This window comes from Triturus cristatus, chromosome 6 (genome assembly GCF_964204655.1).
Source record: "Triturus cristatus chromosome 6, aTriCri1.1, whole genome shotgun sequence".
NCBI lineage: Eukaryota > Metazoa > Chordata > Amphibia > Caudata > Salamandridae > Triturus > Triturus cristatus.
The window spans coordinates 1139113867-1139132623 of record NC_140589.1 but is presented as its reverse complement, the minus strand read 5'-3'; the positions used below and the strand labels follow the sequence as shown (position 1 = coordinate 1139132623).

The following is an 18757-nucleotide window of genomic DNA, read 5'->3' as shown; positions in this document are numbered from 1 at the left end:
GATATTCATGCCAGAGGCATTGGAAGGGACTTCAGGGCTAGACGGAGTTGGTGCTCCCAGCGGGAGGGTGAGCAAATACCACCTCTTCTGCTGTCGGTACCTAGTGCAGGAAGATGGGAGACTACTGCAGATGGAGCTGTCCATATTAAGTGGCTTTGGCCCCTCTTAACAACACGGCCACCTTTACGTTTCAATGCTGTATGCCCCTTTCTCTGCACGGTCTTGGTAAAACCAAAGTCAGCCAAGATGGACATGTGGCCCCCATCCCCTGAGCATCTACCCGTTTCGGAGATACCCTCAATCCTCATCCAGACGGACCATCCCAGGCAGATAGAAAGGCGACTTTGGGCACAATCCTTCTAGTCATGATGGTCATCAAAGTGACGTTGGAAGCCAAGATAGACTCTGTGGCTCTCCAACTCACGCTGGTACGTGCTGATCAGAACAAGCTGGCCAACAGGGTGACAATGGCTGAATCTAATACAGCTCAACTCTTATCTGAAGTGGAGGCACTGAAGGCCCTAACCACAGAACTCTCCGACAGGGTATGATACCTTGCATATAGGGCTGGGGATGCAGAGTAATGGTCGAGCCAAAACAACCTGTGTGTTGTGCGAATTCCGTAAGAGAGCGAATGTGATGCTCTGGCAGACTTTATAGAGGACTGAATGAAAACGGTTCTAGGGGATTGGAGAGACAAACACACTTTTTTGCAGCTGACCATTCTCACAGAACCTCAAATTGACCGCTCAAACCAGGCAAACCGCCCGAACCTGCACAGTTAAGCTGCTCACCTAAAAGCCGGCAACATTATTCTGCAGAAGGTGCGAGAGAAAGGGCCCATGTCCTTCGAGCATTCCAGAGTGATAGTCTGTTGTTACTGCACAGCAGTGATCCAACAGCAGCAAAGCACCTTTCAAGGCAATCAAAGCTCAGCTTTGTTGACTTGCTGTACCACATACAATGTCGTTTCCAGGTTGTCTGAAGTTGATTATGGACAGAAAGTAACAGTTTTTCACTGACCCCAAAGAGACCTGGGACTGGGCGAAGATGAAGGGGGGATGGTGGGGGGCTGAGGCGCCCACCCCGAAAGCTCAGGGGCTCAGGACTGCCCTACCCACTGTGGCGGTGATGGCCCAAAAGTCTCCTGCAATAACTGGCGAGGAAAATAGCAGTGGGATCAATGAAGACGACACAGCCTCTAATGATAGATCTAACCTCACAGGCGAGGTCTTGCCCCATGTAACAGCGCGATCAGCAGTGGACATCTGACACGAAACAAATGCAGAGTCCCCCCCCCCATAGGCATATGATCAAAGGACAACTTCTGCCTGAGAGGTGCCCCTCCTGTCTGCCTTGTTGGGCCCGGCGTGCCAGCTTCGACCATAGTACATCAGGATGACCCTGACTTTGCTGATCGAGGAGTTCGGGGAGAGGGCCTCCACTGGATGGGTCTGCCTCACATGATTTGTTATGGTCTTTCTCGCACCTGGCTTTTAGTTGCTCTGTTTCTTAGTCTGCTCTCTAAAGGTATGAAGGCTGCTCTGCATTATGTTTTGATTATGCCTGGCAGTTCGGGCTGGAATGTTCCCATTGGAGCAGGGACGAGATATATAGCTGGATCCAAACTGAGGTGGCATGGTGTACAAAATAACAATGGACGGGGATGCAGTCCGATTGATTACCAGTGGCTGAGATTAATTCAAGCATTCCATCCATAAAGTTTTGTATACTTTATTGTGTCGCCCTAAGCGGGACGTGCATGCCTAGATGTGGGTCCTGTGCACACTATATCACTGGAACCAAGCTATACCTGGCTGATAAGCCCTAAATACGGTGAGCCAGACCTGAATGGTTTGTGTTCCAGTTCAGGGAGTGCCTGGCAGTTCAGACTGGTCTATTCCCACTGGAGCAGGGTCAAAACTGATTTGCATACAGCTGGGTCAAAATTCAGGTGGCATGGTGTACAAAATAACGATGCACGGGGATACAGCCATGAGTAATTACCAGTGGCTGAAGTTAATTAAAGCTTTCCATCCATCACTCTTGTGCATGCTTTACTTTTTTGTACACTTTAGTGTTTGGATAATAGGCGGACAGTTTTGTTGTGAATGGGCCTCGTGCAGTTTCACGCTCAACCATTGGAGGGAGTTCAGCATTTGGGTTTGTTATGGTTCTGTTTCTGGTCACTGAACCACTGCTTAACTGATTCACTTTATCACTGTTGGAAAGTTACCCTCTTCCCTCAACACTACAGGGCAGATGTGACCACTGTCATAGCAGATCACTTTAGGGTGGCATGTGAACGGACGGGGATGCAGCATGGGCAGAGACCTGGGATTTCCCCGGGGCTAGACAGAAGCACTTACACTCTCATGACTTGGAATACTGGCAGTCAGTGTAGCCCTTCCAAATAATACACCATAAATGCATACCTATGGCATGCTATGTATATGTTGCACTCCTCAATGAGACCCATGTCACATCACAAGACGGATCTTGGCTTCAGCATAGATGGCAGGGCCAGGTACACAGGACGGCCTTCTCGGCATGCGCACGAGGGGTGGCAATCAGGCTGAGACCGAGGGTTCTCTACCAAGTTACAGACAGCAAGGTGGACAAAGAGGGGCAATATGTATGCTTATACGGCAGGCATGATGGCAAGGAGTTGCACATCCGCAATCTCTATGTTCCGGAATTCAGGGCTTTTCTGGACAGGGTGGGTGCACTGGTGTCCCGACACCCCCCAGAACCCTATCCTGGTAGGGGGAATTTTAAGGTTATTTTGGATAATGTCTTAAATAGATCGCATCTACCAATGCATGGCACTCCAGTTCAGAAACTAGCAGGGGGATTATCCCACTGGGCCAGGGGATAGGATCTGGTAGACTGCTGGAGGGTGTCGACCCACTGACTCAAGCATATTCGTATTATTCACCATTACACAACCCGCAGACTCGCATCTATTTTTTTCTACTACCTATCTACTATATCATGTCTGGGTAGTGGAATACTTAGCGAAGAACTCTTAAGACTACTGCCCTCTACTTCTGACATTTTGATAAACTGATGGGGTCCCCAAAATAGCCCTATATCACCTAAAAAGCACTATGCTTTTAAATACAGCTATCAAACACAATCTTTTTAATGAGACCACACATTTTTTTTTTTTTTAACACTAATGCGGGCAGTATCTCTGACATGGGACTTCTTCATGGTGTACATCAGAAGGATATGCCTCAAATCGAAGCATATCCCTCGAGGGTCGTGTTTTCTGGGTCAGGCAGGCGCAGCTACACAAGTGTGAGCAAGATAGAACGGCAGAGAAAAGGAGAGTGCCCTCCAACCTGAGGTGGTACTTCGGGTAGCGGACCTATGAAGTACCCCAAAAGAGCTGAGGGGTACCCTGTGCCTATACGACTTGAAAGAATATTTTGCCCATAAACGTACTGAGGGTGACAAAACTAGTTGTCTGCTGGCGTGACTGGCTCAGGTTATGACACCGCACTCAGCAGTGCCAGGCTTGCGTCACTCAGATGGCCACATCATACACACAAAGCAAAAGACACAAATGATGGCCACATAATACACACAAATCAAAAGACACAAATGATGGATGGAATGTGGCCAAATCGAACATTCACTCCCCATCAAGAGATCTGTGTTAAATCCATCCTTCTTTAGCTCACTTCGCCACCCAAGTTTAGACTCAGCTATATGCAAATCAGGCTTGACTCCGCGCCTCATGGAAACAGTCCAGCCCGAACTGCCAAGCCAGATCCTCCCTGGACAAAACAAGCATCCTGGGACTGGTTTCGGGATATCACCACTCATCAGCCAGGCTAGCTTGAATCCAGTGCCACAGTGAATCCAGGACCCATAATCTGGCTACACCATGGCCACTTATGGTGAACATAGCAACATAACATTTCAAAGCATGCAGCTTGTATTATTTCAACATTCTCTAAATTCATCACCGCCATTACAACTTAACTATTTTCGAAATGTACAACCACTAAATAACTGGAAATAAATTATCTGCATCTTCACAAAATTACAAATTCAAATACTGTATGGATTTTAGACGCAATGATATTACGTGGGACATGAAATTCTGATTCCTGCATAAAACTAATGGTGCCCTCGTCCACAGAAACACACAAAGCTGTTACCTGGGGCCCAAAGGACTCCAGGGAAACAAGAGTGTAGCAGCGACAAAAAATGGACTGGCTGAATATAGGGCTTAGTATATGCACTCGAACTAGTTGCTCTTTAAAGAAAAAGTCACTGCTGCATACTTCATAAAGGTATGAAATGGGTTTAGCGATGTTTTCCCATCTTTCATGATTTATACATGTCTAGTCTATCTTTCTCATCTATGGTATTTGATTCATAAAATAAGCACAAGATTATTTATTCTACGACTTTCTGGGAAATCACATCACCAATGTTCTTAAGAAGCCAGACCTACTGGTTTTGCCAACGCTTGTTCTATTCATGTTATACTTCCACTGTGGCTCTGTTGTGCTAAGGACATTAATGTGTCCTGTTAATAAACGGTCCATCAAACCCTTTCTGTCTCGCAAATTCTCGCGTGATTTTAGCAGACACTAAATGAAGCATTTCAAATGGCAATCCTCACTGGCACACTAATATCAGAAATTCTACACCCACCTTTTGCGGTTTGAGTAAATTTGAAGATGTGAATCCGAGTTCCAGTGCTGCCAGCATCGAACATGATCCCATAAAATATTTGAGCATCTTTGGCGGTATCTGAATGGGAGGCGCCGCCATCTTCAGCGCCAAGGCCTGTGTTCCGGTGCCACGTTAAATATGCTATGTATGTGACGATGAACGCAAAGAAGACGAACGCCCACGTCAGCTTTGAGATCTTCATGGCTTCCACTTTTTCAGTACAGTGGATGGTTTCACGTTACAGAACATGTCCTATATAAGATAAAAACTTAGTGAGTACTTTTTGACCCTATTGTCGTGTCATCACAGCATAACGTCAACTGAGGAATGCTTGCAGGAATAACAAGACAGACTGGATTATGAACAGAGAAGGGCAGGTGTTAACATGGAAATATGTGCAAGACGCAATTAGTTTCGTGACGTAGCACCTGATGTATATGTCAGAGAGACCAGAAGAACAGGTTTCTTGCGTCCGTCTATGAATTCCCCAGAACATTATTAGCAGCTCCCAGCTACCCGCTGGTTCTACTTAATGTAACTAAAGCACACCTGTTGGTGTTTTTCATTGTCCGGAACGTATTTGAGTATATCAAGGTAATATGTATAATTAACTAAATTGCAACGTACACTAAATGGCTCGGATGCTAATTTCAATGAGAGGTTCTTAAGCAAAGAAACAGTGGCGGATTTTCCTGACGACCTTTCACCCTTGTAAAATTGTTCAACTTCTCTGCAATTCCATGCTCTTCCCACATAACACTCCTTGGTATGTTTCTTCTGGAAAATAATATCATAGTGCAATTTCATCAAGTCACCTAGAATTGCCTTACTTTCTAATGGGCAAAACATACATTAAGCTGGCCTGCAAAGTTCACTTGGTATACAGGTTGTGCAGCAAAACATTTCCCCCTCCACTCAACAAAATGCATTAAGCCTAATAAAGATACAGCTACAATGCTAAATTTAACATCTGGGGAATGAATCTGAGATGTATTCAAAGCAAAACATTTGTTAATATTGATGTACGCAATGATACATGTATGCATAAAACTGAATCACTGTTGTTGAAATCACTCGATATTTTATTTTTTTTATACAGTTTTATATAGCGCGAACTTGACCCGAATCGGGTATCAGAGCGCTTTACATAGCACCAGTTACGTTACATGAGGACACACAGTCACTTTTGTTAGGCACGGGGAGATTAAGTGATTTGCCCAGAATCACAGGATGTTTAGTGTCATTGTCGAGACTCGAACCCAGTTACCCAGATTCAAGGTCGAACGCCCTAGCCGTTAGGCCAACTCCTCTCTATCAACCCAGAGTCAGAAATACGTGGTCAGTCAAGCCCTGTGGCCTAGGCCTGAGGCTACTGATTGGCAGATCACAGGTGGAGTGGCACTCACCCAGCAGAACAAAAGCACGAACAGGAAAAACTCAGATTAAGCCCACAGATAGGGAGCGACACCACAAAGGTCCGGGGAGACTGGCCCCAATAAAGCACAGATGGCCAAAGGGGCACGCATTCTCAAATCATCATCAAGTTAGATGCCACATGAAGTTAGGAACACTCAGCCAATCAGGACACAGCGATCGCGGGCTCCTCATGCCGGACATCTGGAAACATTACCCACTGGCCCTCATTGTGTCCACACAAGGTCGAGACCCACCTGCATTCGTTATCAGCTAGGAGTAATTTATGATGTTATGACTAGGCCCACATTCTTCTCCCTAAAAAGGATCTATGAATTGTTTTATGATGCGCCAATAAATTTATATAATGGCGCTCAAAACTATTGTACTTTGAGACAGTCCTCAGATCTGCTTATATAACTGTGCTCCTGGGCATAGTGTTCAATTAAACCAACTGTTCCTGTTTTACCAAAAGCCTCTTGTCTTTGTTTTTTCAAGTAAAATTCACATTCCAGCAACATTTTGTCGAGCCCGATAGGAGAGATTGGTGCTTTGAACCAGACTGCAGCCAAAGGAAAGGACCCAGCAAGGACAGATTCACATCTGAGCAGCATGGAAGAAGAGCAGATGTCACAATTGATTTAAAGTTCTGCTGAATCCACGGGGTGGAGGTCCATCCTGAAGATGCCATCAAGTGCATTAGAGACTACATCTTATCCTTAGTCCCCAGCATTTGGCATATGGCAAACTAGGAAGAAGAGCAAAAAGTGTAACCTGAGCGCCCTGCCGCTGACAGCAATCCAACATATTGCATATTTTAGTAGTCGCAAGGCTGCCTTGAAGGCGATCCTGTGGGGGGGGGTCGCCTTTTTTCGATATTCAGCACACTAGGAAAGATAGGTTTTTAGACGCTTAGACTGCTGGGCATCACATAGATGGTATGCTTGTACCGTGTGTGTGATACAGGGGCGAGGCATCACCGCTTAGATCATGGGCGTGATACAGATAGTATGCATAGACCCTTGGTTTGATATAGGGCCAGCACCTTGATCTTGTGTTTTAGTCTAAAAAGGTGTTCTCAGTGCTACTGGGTTCTTAAAACATTGGTGGTATCAGAAAGAAATGAGAGGTGTTGTTAACGTGGACCGCTGGGCTTGACACAGATGATATGCTAATACCCTGGTGTGAAACAAGGTGCAATTTGGACATTCGGGAACATTTGGACATAGGAGATATGGGGTAACTTGTGCTTGGCCAAGACAGGCCTGTGGTTGTCAAGTTGTTCCTCATTTCCGAGTAAACTGTTGTTATCTTTGAACCTGAGCCGATATTGAGAGACTATCAGGCTCACTTAGTCCTGTGTACCATGCAGAGCCTCCCCTTGTCATTGGGTAGCAGGCGCTAAGGAGTGTGCTAAGGTTTTTCAACAAAGCCATCCTTTTTTTCGGTCAAGTTTTTTCTCTCTCTTTTTTCATTGTGGTTATTAATTGATACATTCTTGATGTTGTGGTGTTGGCAAATTTTTGCACCTGCATTTCTGTCTTGAGTATTGTGTTCTGTTAATGACTCAATATGCTTATGAAGGCGCTGCCAATTCTTACAATCATTATTCCATATCTAAATAAGTCTGCTATTTTCTGCTGAATTCACACGTTTTGAACTAACAATTGCACTTTCTTTCAGATTGTGACTCTTCATATGCATTTTGTTGTTGTGTTTGTGAAATGTCTATTCCGATGCATCTGTAGATAACATTAAGCTCATAGAAGTAGTTGTAAACAGTAATCCAAGTAAATTTATTTCCCCCACGATCTGAGAAGAACTTGAAAAGACTTAATCCCGAGAAGCTAGTGTGTATCAGTCCCCTGAAAAAGTTCTCATCTTAAAATGGAGACGCCGCTAAAGCACATGCAAACTAGGTTCCCAACACAGGTAAAAAAAAATAAGCAAGTATTGCCACAAATGGCTCACACACACTAAGACAAACGCGTTCCCCTGGCCAGAAAGGGGGGGGGGGGGGGGGCATCGACACTAACTTAATCAAACGCACGAGAACACACATTCGGATCAAGTAAGTAGGGCAAAAGAAGGTCAGAAGAGAGGCACTGTTAGCACTGTGGCCCATCTTCACGGAGGCCCAGACCGACAATCCCATCCCAGATCCAGCATGTAAGGCATCTGCGCCCTCCCTCCCACCATATGTAGGTAAGGAGGTGCTCTCCCCAATAACTGGCATCCCCGCACTAGGTTATACCAATCCGTTTGTCGAAGGAGCGGGAGGGCCCCCTACTGAACAATGAACCACTACATCCAAGGCAATCCCAGCATCACCACAGTCTAGTGCTAGAGCTCCACAAAGCTTTACCTTCCCCCCCCCGCCACCGTCAGTTGCGTTCAACTCACTGAATCCCAGTGGCAATGAGAACGTGCGCTCCCACCTGTGTGGGAGAACACACTAGGGTGACTTGGATATTAATAGCAGTTCTGGACAGTGACACAACCAGTAGGGGTGAGGAACGGGGTCCCAGGCGTACAGGCTCTGACAACGAGGGTGGAGCCACTAGGTATGCTCAGGCAGCCTAAGGGACAACAGAAAGTGAGTTTGGGGGCAAATTTACACCCAGAAGAACTATGCCTAGCTCAGAAGGAAGCAACCTAGGTGGGAGTTAGAGGAGAGGAGTGAATTAAGAGGAGTGAGAGAGAAAAAGAGAAAAAAAGAGAGAGAAAGAGGAAAGATGGAGAGGAAAAGAGGAGAGAGAGATATCTCACTCTGGGAACACCATGAGAGAAGGGAGCAGCGCGTCCCTCTGAGGAGAGCGGGAGTGGGTATAGAGCCGTGCTCAGGGAAGAGTCCGAGGCAGAACTAGAGGGGAGGCTTGTACCTGGTACCCAGCCTCACTAGATCATCGGCGTAGGTGAGGGGCCGACCAGGTGATAAGGAATCAAGGTAGCCTTGTACAGACTAAATTAAGGAGCAGGAAAGGCAACATAGCACCCTTGTGTGCGAACAAGGAGAGCAGCGGCAACTGACTTTCTAGACAAAAAGAGGGAACAATAGGGACAAGAGACAGGACAGCCATGGACTGATACGAGTCATAACATTCTCAAAAAGGGGCTGCCCACCAAAATACAAAGTGGTTTGGACAGCTTAGTTGGACACTAAACCCTGGTGGGAGATACAGACACACATACTACATTATTACAGAATGAAATAGGAAAAGGATGGGGGGGGGGGGAAACAGCAGCAAGCCCAGTAAGACACTGCCAAGTTGGCCCAAAACAAACTGAAAAAGACCACCCTCGAGGGGGCTGCATTAGTCGCAAACACACAAATGGCACCAGTCCTAAAGGGTGCCCCACCACAGAACCCCTGAGGGTTTCAACCCGTTATAACGGCAAAGGTCAGGGAGGTTGGCAGCAGCCAGACCTCAGAAAATGATATTACCACCGAATGGGCCACATGGACGACCGATGCCACTTAAAAGCATATCAAAAACAGAGATTGACAAATCTGGGCCACTCCCTGGAAAATCCCCATCCTCAAAACCTAGCCCAAAGCAACCCGAATGCATCTTACGCTCAGCCGCAGCAAGGTCAGACAGCCACTGCACCACCACAGCAGCATGTATAAGGTGGTTGGTCAAATATGTGGCAACAGCAGCAACAGACAGGGACTCCAGCCCAGCAAGGACCACAGCAGGGAGGGGTCACTGGGGAGCTAATGCCTTTACACATTCGCAAAACCCACCTATGCAGTAATTAAAAAGTCCAATGCATCCACTTCATGTACACTTCAAAACTCTTTTAAAGAAATTAATACTAGCAAGGCAACATTAGGAATTCAAGTCTTTGCTTGTATTCAGAAAACTCAGGGCTGCTGTATGTTTTGTCATAAGAAAATCCGCACTCCAGTCCACCATTCAGGTGCCCGCAGAAGTCTAGGCTCCACTCTGCTGCTGATGCCCCAAGGCAGAGTTGGCTGGCCTTACCCCGGCGGAGGGGTGGGGGAAGGGGGAACAGGGACAGTCTGATCAGGGGACAGGATGGCTACCCATCAATAAAAACAGGCACCCGGGCCTCCTTACCCAAGTCCAATTGGAACAGGTTCCAATTACCAGATCACACGAGCCCCGCTCTCGGTCCTCCGGCCCAGATCCAAAATATCCCCCTCATGGCATGTGGTCCGAACCGTAGCCAGCAGCCCCAGGCCAATGGAGACCGCTTTTTAGTTCCAAAACAAAGCAATGTTCCAGTGTCTCCTGCCAGGTTTCCTGCACACTCAGGATGAAGATGACCCCATGCCATCCACAGCACACATACAAAATCCAACCGGTCGTAAAGCACCGCATAGCGCCGAATCAGTAAGGAAGTCCACCAGCCTCAAACACGTGACCTCCGAAAAGACAAACAACAATGCACTCTACCTCAAGAACAACACACTTGTCAAATCCTCACACTTGTACACAATAATAACTGGTCTTACAGCAAATATAGTGAAACAGATAAGCTGCTCTATTACCATTAAACTCTGCCTCTAGTATCATGAACTTATTAGATCCTGTCATTCAGGCCCAAAGTTGAATCACCCATACAAATCATATGAGCGAAACGTATAAACGCCACACTCACTAGTGTAAGAAAAGCAACAACAAAACATTACTTGCTTAACACAAAACAAGTGACTACCAGAAACTCCATCAGAGACTACCCTCCCTCATATTCTTCTTGCGAGATGGTAAATTTAATTCTCACTTCTGCATGATCAAAAACAACATTTTGCTACAGAGCATACACATCTTCACAGTCTCAATTCCCAAAACATGCACAAACATAAGAAAGTTAAGACAGGCTACATATATTACCGCCACGGCCTCGACAACATGAATATACATAACCAGAGCATCGCCTTAAAACAGTGCAGATGGGCATTGTAATTCACTTTACTATGCTGCCAACCAGACTTGCATTTGTATTAACTAAGCAAAGTAAAGATCATCATTACACAGTGTATGCACAACATAACATGCATAAAGGTAATCTACGTCATTCCTCAACCTGCCTCACAACCTGAAATGTGCAAACATAACATGCTTTATAACAAAGAATTCTTAAACCACACTTGGTCTAAAGAACCTTCTTCAAACATCCAACCCCACAACTAAAGCCTACAACACGCATGCAGGCTCATGTGCACACACAGGCTCAGCAAGTCACTACACCCGGACATCTGGCTAAGCCTTGCAGTACTGTTTACATAAAATGCAGAATTCAATTAGAGCAGCGCCTATACGGATTTGATGAACAACCCACATGAGGTTCCATAGCGATTTCCTTTCCCTCCCATTTTATTTAATGTTTGTATCATATTGTATAAAGTAGATATTTAAATGGGAAAACGGTAGGATTGCCAGCATGCCAGTGCCTTTCAAACATTTTCTATAAAACTCTTTTGTGTTACCGACCAGAATCATCAATAATTTGTATCTACTGATGAGTTCATGAGTGACCAGAAAACACAATCCACTAAAACGCCTAAAAAACAAACGCTGCACCAGTCTGGCTTCGCAAATTACAGACGTGGTAAACTCACTGAAAAAGCAGCTAGCTTTATCGCCATTCTCTAGTTTCAATCAATCAAAACATTTGTAGAGCGAACTACATACCCGTGAGGGTCTCAAGTCGCTGGGGGGAGGGTGGTGCAGTTACTGCTCGAAAAGCAAGGTCTTAAGGAGTCTTCTGAAGGTCAGCAGGTCTTGGGTCTGCCGTAGGTGGATGGGGAGGGTGTTCCAGGTCTTGGCGGCGAGGTGGGAGAATGATCTGCCGTAGGTCGCTCTTCGGATGCGGGGGACCAGGGAGAGGTCTGCGGAGCGGAGTTGGCGGGTGGGGGAGTAGAAGCTGAGCCGTCTGCTGAGGTAGTCTGGTCTGGTGCTGTGGAGTGCTCTGTGTGCGTGGGTGAGGAGCTTGAAGGTTATACTTTTGTTGACGGGGAGCCAGTGCAGGTCTCTCAGGTGGGGTGTGATGTGGCTGCGGCGGGGGATGTCGAGGATCAGACGTGCTGAGGAGTTCTGGATGCGTTGAAGCTGTCTCAGGACTTTGGCCGAGGATCCTGCGTAGAGGGCGTTTCCGTAGTCCAATCTGCTGCTGACCAGGGCCTGGATGAGCATTCTTCTTGTTCCGGTGGGGATCCACTTGTAGATTCTGCGTAGCATGCAGAGGGTGTTGAAGCAGGAGGATGTGGCGGCATTGACCTGCTTTGTCATGGAGAGGGAGGAGTCGAGGATGACCCCTAGGTTGCGTGCGTGCGCGGTGGGTGTTGAAGCTGTTCCTAGAGCGGTTGGCCACCAGGAGTCATCCCAGGCCGAGGGGGTGGGTCCGAGGATGAGTACCTCCATTTTGTCTGAGTTCAGCTTCAGTCGGCTGATCCTCATCCATTCGGCGACGGGCTTCATTCCTTCGTGGAGGTTGGTTTTGGCTGTGTGGGGGGTCCTTGGTGAGGGAGAGGATCAGCTGGGTGTCGTCAGCATAGGAGATGATGTTGAGGTCATGTAGTCGGGCGACGTGGGCGAGCGGTGCAATGTAGATTTTAAACAGCGTTGGGCTGAGGGATGATCCAGGTGGGAACGCCACAGATGATTTCGGTGGATTCGGAGCAGAAAAAGGGGGGGGGGGGGTGGAGGCGGACGCTCTGTGTTCGGCCGGAGAGGAAGGAGGTGGTCCAGTCCAGGGCTTTCTCTTGGATCGCGGCGTTGTGGAGGCGTGTTCGTAGTGTGCGGTGGCAGACCGTGTCGAAGGCGGCTGACAGGTCCAGGAGGATGAGGGCTACGATTGCTCCGTGTCTAACAGGGTCCTGAAGTCATTGGTGGCGGCGATGAGGGCAGTTTCGGTGCTGTGGTTGCTTCCGAATCCTGACTGGGACGGGTCCAGGATGTTGTTCTCCTCGCGTTAGCGGGTCAGCTGTTTGTTGATGTTCTTCTCGATGACCTTCGCCGGGAATGGGAGCAGGGAGATGGGCCAGAAGTTCTTGAGCTCCTTGGGGTCCGCCTTGGGTTTCTTGAGTAGGGCGTTGATCTCGGCGTGCTTCCAGCTCTCTGGGAAGGTTGCTGCCTCGAAGGAGATGTTGATGACTTTCCCGAGGTGGGGTGCGATGGTTGATCTAGCTTTGTTGAAGATGTGGTATGGGAATGGGTCTGACGGAGATCCGGAGTGGATGGTGTTCATGATCTTGATGGTGTTATCGTCGTTGATGCCGGTCCAGGAGAGCAGGTGGTTGGTGCGGATGGTTGTCGTGGGGGCGGAGGTTTCAGTGGTTGTCGGGGTGGTCGTGGCGTTGAAGCTGTCGTGAATGTCTGCGATCTTGCGGTGGAAGAAGGTGGCCAGCGAGTCGCATAGTTCTTGCGAGGGTGGGATGTCGTTGGTGTTGGAGCTTTGGTTGGAGAGTTCCTTCACGATGTTGAAGAGCTCTTTGCTGTTGTGTGCGTTTTTGTCTAGGCGGTCTTTGAAAGAGGCCTTTTTTGTGGATCTGATGAGGTGATGGTGTTTGCGGGTGGCGTTCTTGTGGGCTGTGTAGCTGTCCGGTGTTCGTTCCCAGAGCCAGTTCTTCTCTCGCTTCCTGCAGGTTTGTTTGGAGGCCTGGAGGTCTTCGGTAAGCCAACTGGCTTTCTTGCTAGTGTGTCTGTTGGAGGGTTTCTTGAACGGGGCGAGGGTGTTGGCACAGTCGGCGATCTATTGACTGAGGTTGCGGGAGGCGGTGTTGGGGTTGGCAGGGTCAACGGGTGGGCTTTGGGCGAGGCTGGTGTTTAGCTGGTCTTCGGTGACTTTGCTCCAGCTTCGGCGAGGCATCTGTTGGGTGTGCTGGTGTGTGGTGGGTTTCCGGTAGGTGAAGTGAATGCAGCTGTGGTTTCACTGAACAAAATTAACTCTTATTGACAGACAGGATTCACACCTGGAAGAAGGACTGAATCTGCATCAATCTCCGTGTGGGATGATTCAAGAACACAGAGAATTCTTTCAGAGTCTGCACTACTGCTACTAGGCCTATCGTAGGTATTTGACTTTGTAGATCACCAACTATTGATCCAAAGACTAAATGACACAGGAATCAAATACACTGTCTTTTATTGAATACATTGGCACAGCTCATATTCTGGTTCTCCATTATCTAACTCTCCAGTTTCTATGATAGCGGCACCTCTTCTGGGCCTTCTATCTATATCTGCACAGCGCCAAGATAATTCCTTGGAGTGATAGCTGCGCTTTAGAAATAACACATACAGTACAATACAATACAATTTCCACCATTCTTCTATTTGCCACTGATCTCTTGAGTAGGTGTCACGCAATGACGAACAACTGCTTAGACCCCCTTCAATGTGCACCTGTCCCCACTTCCTGGTCTTAGCAACTCTTTCAAGCTTACATGTTTAACAATCCCCAGGTCTAGCTGCTTCTGTCACAAGACAGCCATGTAAACATTGTCGAAATTGGCAGAGTAGCCCAGTAAACACATAAATATTTGTTTCTGGGCACCCCTTGACTGTCAAAGTATATTCAGAGTGAATATATTATCCAGTTTCACATCAACAGCCGGTTTCATAAAACAGAATACATTTGCTTGCTCAGCCCAGGCTTCCCACTTCATATTCCATTTTCTGAAGATAGGGTGTAGGATTAGTCATGTCAAGATTCAGAAATAAGGGAGTGTGGTTTGATGCCATTTAAGATGGACGCCTGCTAGAAGAGCTCTGTGGCGGCTTGGGAGGGTTGTCAGCCTCCCAGCAGTTTAAGAGCTGAACGTCTTTTTTAAATGGAGTCCTTTATCGTTTGAAAAGCTTAGGATTTCAGGACTATAACTCTCACAGCATGGGAGTATGCTGGTAACTATTCATTCCTATTTCTTCAGCGGACATGTTTCCCCACACGGACTCGCATCCCACCATTTTGTTTAACTGCTGCTCCGTTTGTCCCCGATACACGGAGTGGGGTTTATTTTTTCCTACTTGTTTTAGCAAAACCGCATTGTGAGATTTCCATTTAACAACCCAATATAACCAAACCTTGCTATTTTCTTCATTTATTCCTGCTGGACTAAACATTTCTTTTTAATATAAAGACCCATTTGGATGCTTTGCCTCAATTTTTTAAAGGGCCGGACTGGCCCTAGCGGGCACCGGGTGTTTCCCCGGTGGGCCGCCAGGGTGGGGGCCGATTTGGGGCCCCTGGGGGCCATTTTGGTAACAAAATCGGCTAAAGCTGGCCCTGACAAACAGCTCGGCCTTACCCAGGGGGGGCGGCCAAGCTTTTTGCCAGGGCCGACACCTAGTGAAACCTACCAAACCTATACATTTTTGAAAACTAGACACCCAGGGGAATCCAGGATGGGGTGACTTGACTGGCTCTCACCAGGTTCTGTTACCCAGAATCCCTTACAAACCTAAAAAATTGTCCAAAAAAAAAACACATTTTCCTCACATTTCTGTGGTGGAAAGTTCTGGAATCTGCGTGGATCCACAAAATTCCACCCACCCCGCGTTCCCCAAAGTGTTTCGAGAAAAATTGTAACTTACTCGCGTGGGTGGGTCAAGTACCCGCGACAGGCAAGGGCCCAAAACCTATTGAGGCGACATCAAAATTACCTATCACAAACCAACCTGGTTTTGCAAGGGGGGTCCCAAGAGTTTTTGGCCCTGGGCTCGCAGCCATCTAGAGAAACCTACCAAACCCACACATTTCTGGAAACTAGACACCCTGAAGAGTCCAGCGAGGTATGGCTTGCGTGGGTCCCCCAACATTCTCCTACCCAGAGTCCCCTGCAAACCTCAAATTTCGCTGAAAAAAAATCACTTTTTTCTCAAATATCTGTGTGGGAAAGTTCTGGAATCTGCATGGATCCACAAATTTCCTCCAACCCAGCATTCTCTCAGGTCTCCCGATAAAAATGGTACCTCACTCGCGTGGGGGGGTCAAGGACCCGCGACAGGCAAGGGCCCAAAACTTATTGAGGCAACATCAAAATTACCTATCACAAAGCAACCTGGTTTTGCAAGGGGGGGGGGTCCCACGAGTTTTTGGCCCGGGGCTCGATGGCCATCTAGGGAAAACTACCATACCCACACATTTCTGGAAACTGGACACCCGGGTGAGTTCAGCGAGGTATGGCTTGCGTGGGTCCCCCCAACATTCTCCTACCCAGAATCCCCTGCAAACCTCAAATTTCACTGGAAAAAAATCACTTTTTTCTCAAATTTCTGAGTGTGAAAGTTCTAGAATCTGCGTGGATCCACAAAATTCCTACCACCCAGCGTTCCCCCAGGTCTCCCGATAAAAATGGTACCTTGGTGGAATTCTGTGGATCCACACAGATTCCAGAACTTTCCTCCACAGAAATGTGAGGAAAATGTGTTTTTTGTTTTACAAATTGAGGTTTGCAAGGGATTCTGGGTAACAGAACCTGGTGAGAGCCAGACAGGTCACCCCTTCCTGGATTCCCCTGGGTGTCTAGTTTTTCAAAAATGTATAGATTTGCTAGGTTTCCCTAGGTGCTGGAAGAGCTAGGGTTCAAAATCGACAGCTAGGCACTTTGCAAACAAAGGGTCAGTTTTCACTATGAAAATGTGGTGTGTCCACGTTGCGTTTTGGACCGTTTCCTGTCGCGGGCACAGGGCCTACCCACACAAGTGAGGTAACATTTTTCTCGGAAGGCTTTGGGTAATGCTGGGTGGGTTGAATTTTGTGGATCCACGTAGATCCCAGAAATTTCCATCACAGAATTGCGAGGAAAAAGTGGTTTTTTTAACTAAGTTTGAGGTTTGCAAGGGATTCTGGGTAACAGAACCTGGTGAGAGGCACACAAGTCACCCCATCCTGGATTGCCCTTGGTGTCTAGTTTTAAAAAATGTACAGGTTTGCTAGGTTTCCCTATGTGCGCTAGGGCCCGAAATCCACAGGTAGGCACATTGCTAAAAACAAGTCTGTGCCTAGTGGGCTTTCTGCCTCCCTGGGGGAAAATAGGCGGGTGGGCGGGGGGGGGGGGGGTTGCCCCGATATGCCCCCTTGGGTGGCAGAATGACTGTGGCTATTTTTTTGGTGGTGGGGGCTTTGGTATGCCCAGTCTGGGCAGTCCCCACCCCCATGCATAAAAAAAGCCAGCATAATCGCTGGCGCCTATTGGCTTTCTACCCCCCCCGGGGGTAGATCAGGGTCCACTGCCCTCATTCGCCCCCCAGGGTGGCAGAAAGACTGTGGCTGTTTTGGGGGGAGATGTGGGCATTGGCATGCCCATTCTGGGCTTCTCACCCCTGAATTAAAATAAAAACAATCCAGAGGCCTACTGGGCTTTCTGCCCCCCGGGGGGCAGATAAGAAGCTATTGCCCAAATATGCCTTCGGGGAGGGGCAGAAAGACAGTGTTAATTGTTTTTGGGGTGGGGGCATTATCATGCCCATTCTGGGCAGCCCCAACCCCTACATTTAAAAAAAATAAATAAATAAATGACTGACATTTCTGTCAATTAAAAAAAAAATCCTGGTTTTTAGTGGGCTTTCTGCCCCCCCCCCCGTGGGGAGCAGACTGGGGGATACTGTCCCCAACTGCCCCCCAGGGGGCAGAAAAATGGACAATTCTGTGGGGGGGGGGCTGGGGGCATTGCCATGCCCTCTTTGGGCAGTGCCCACCACAACGTCAATAAAAAATAAAAAATCCCTGGTGTCTTGTGGGCTTTCTGCCCCTCCCCAGTGGGAGCAGAAAGACTGGAATTTTGTGGGGGGAGGGGTGGGGGCACTGGCACCCCTAATGCCACCCCCAATTACACCACCAATTCTGTGGGGGGGCTGGGGGCACTGCCATGCCCTTTTTGGGCAGCGCCCACCCCTAATTACAATTTAAAAAAATCCCTGGTATCTAGTGGGCTTTCTGCCCCCCCCCCTGGGGGGCAGATTGGGGGCTACTGCACCATCTGCTCCCCAGGAGGGGGCAGAAAGACTAAAGTTGCCCAAAATAATATGGGGGAGCAAAGGCCCTTGCCCAAGGGGCCGCTCCCCTCTCCCTGGTGCCTAGTGGGGTGGATCCCTGCTTGGGGATCGCCCTCCTGGGGCGATCCCCAAGCAGGGATCCACTAGGGAGGGGTACCATTGGAAAGGGCTGAGATAGCCCCCTGAGCACGTAGAAAGTGAAACTGAAATGAGCCTCTTGGCTCATTTCAGTTTCATTTTCATTGCAATGACGTCAGCGCGCCATGCGTGCGATCGGCATTGCAATGAAAATGTAAATTGGCCTCGGGAGGTTGGGGAAGTCCCGAGGCCAATAAAAACAAGCATTTGCAATGCCATTAGGTCTTGCATTTGCGAGAGTTAAAGCTATTGGTGTTGTAAATGATAATGTATTTCCACAGCCCAGCCCACTAAGCCTACGTCAGAGAGGGAGCGAAGGGTTAGACAAAGAGCAGCAATTTATTTAGTCACTTGTTGAAGGCTGCAGGTTGTTCCAGGAGCTGGGTTGACGCAGGAAAATGGCCCAAACACCTTAATTGAAATCAGCACGAGGATGGAGGAGGCAGCAACAGCCAGCGAGAGAGCGTTTGATAAAACATGCGCAGGGTATTAAAAATGCAAATATAGACGTTATTGGTAGAACGTATCATACTGTGATTCAGAAA

At 47.9% G+C, this 18757-nt stretch overlaps 1 protein-coding gene across 6 annotated transcripts in view; it reads right to left on the bottom strand.

The window, feature by feature from the left end:
* Positions 1-18757, bottom strand: part of ENTPD6 (ectonucleoside triphosphate diphosphohydrolase 6) — a 227917-nt gene that overhangs the window by 191988 nt on the left and 17172 nt on the right. For all 6 annotated transcript variants that reach the window (XM_085612057.1, XM_085612054.1, XM_085612058.1 and 3 more), the window contains exon 2: positions 4675-4947. In XM_085612057.1, coding sequence (XP_085468183.1) covers positions 4675-4897 — 223 coding nt within the window. In that variant the 5' untranslated portion in view covers positions 4898-4947. The remainder of the gene's footprint in view (positions 1-4674; positions 4948-18757) is intronic.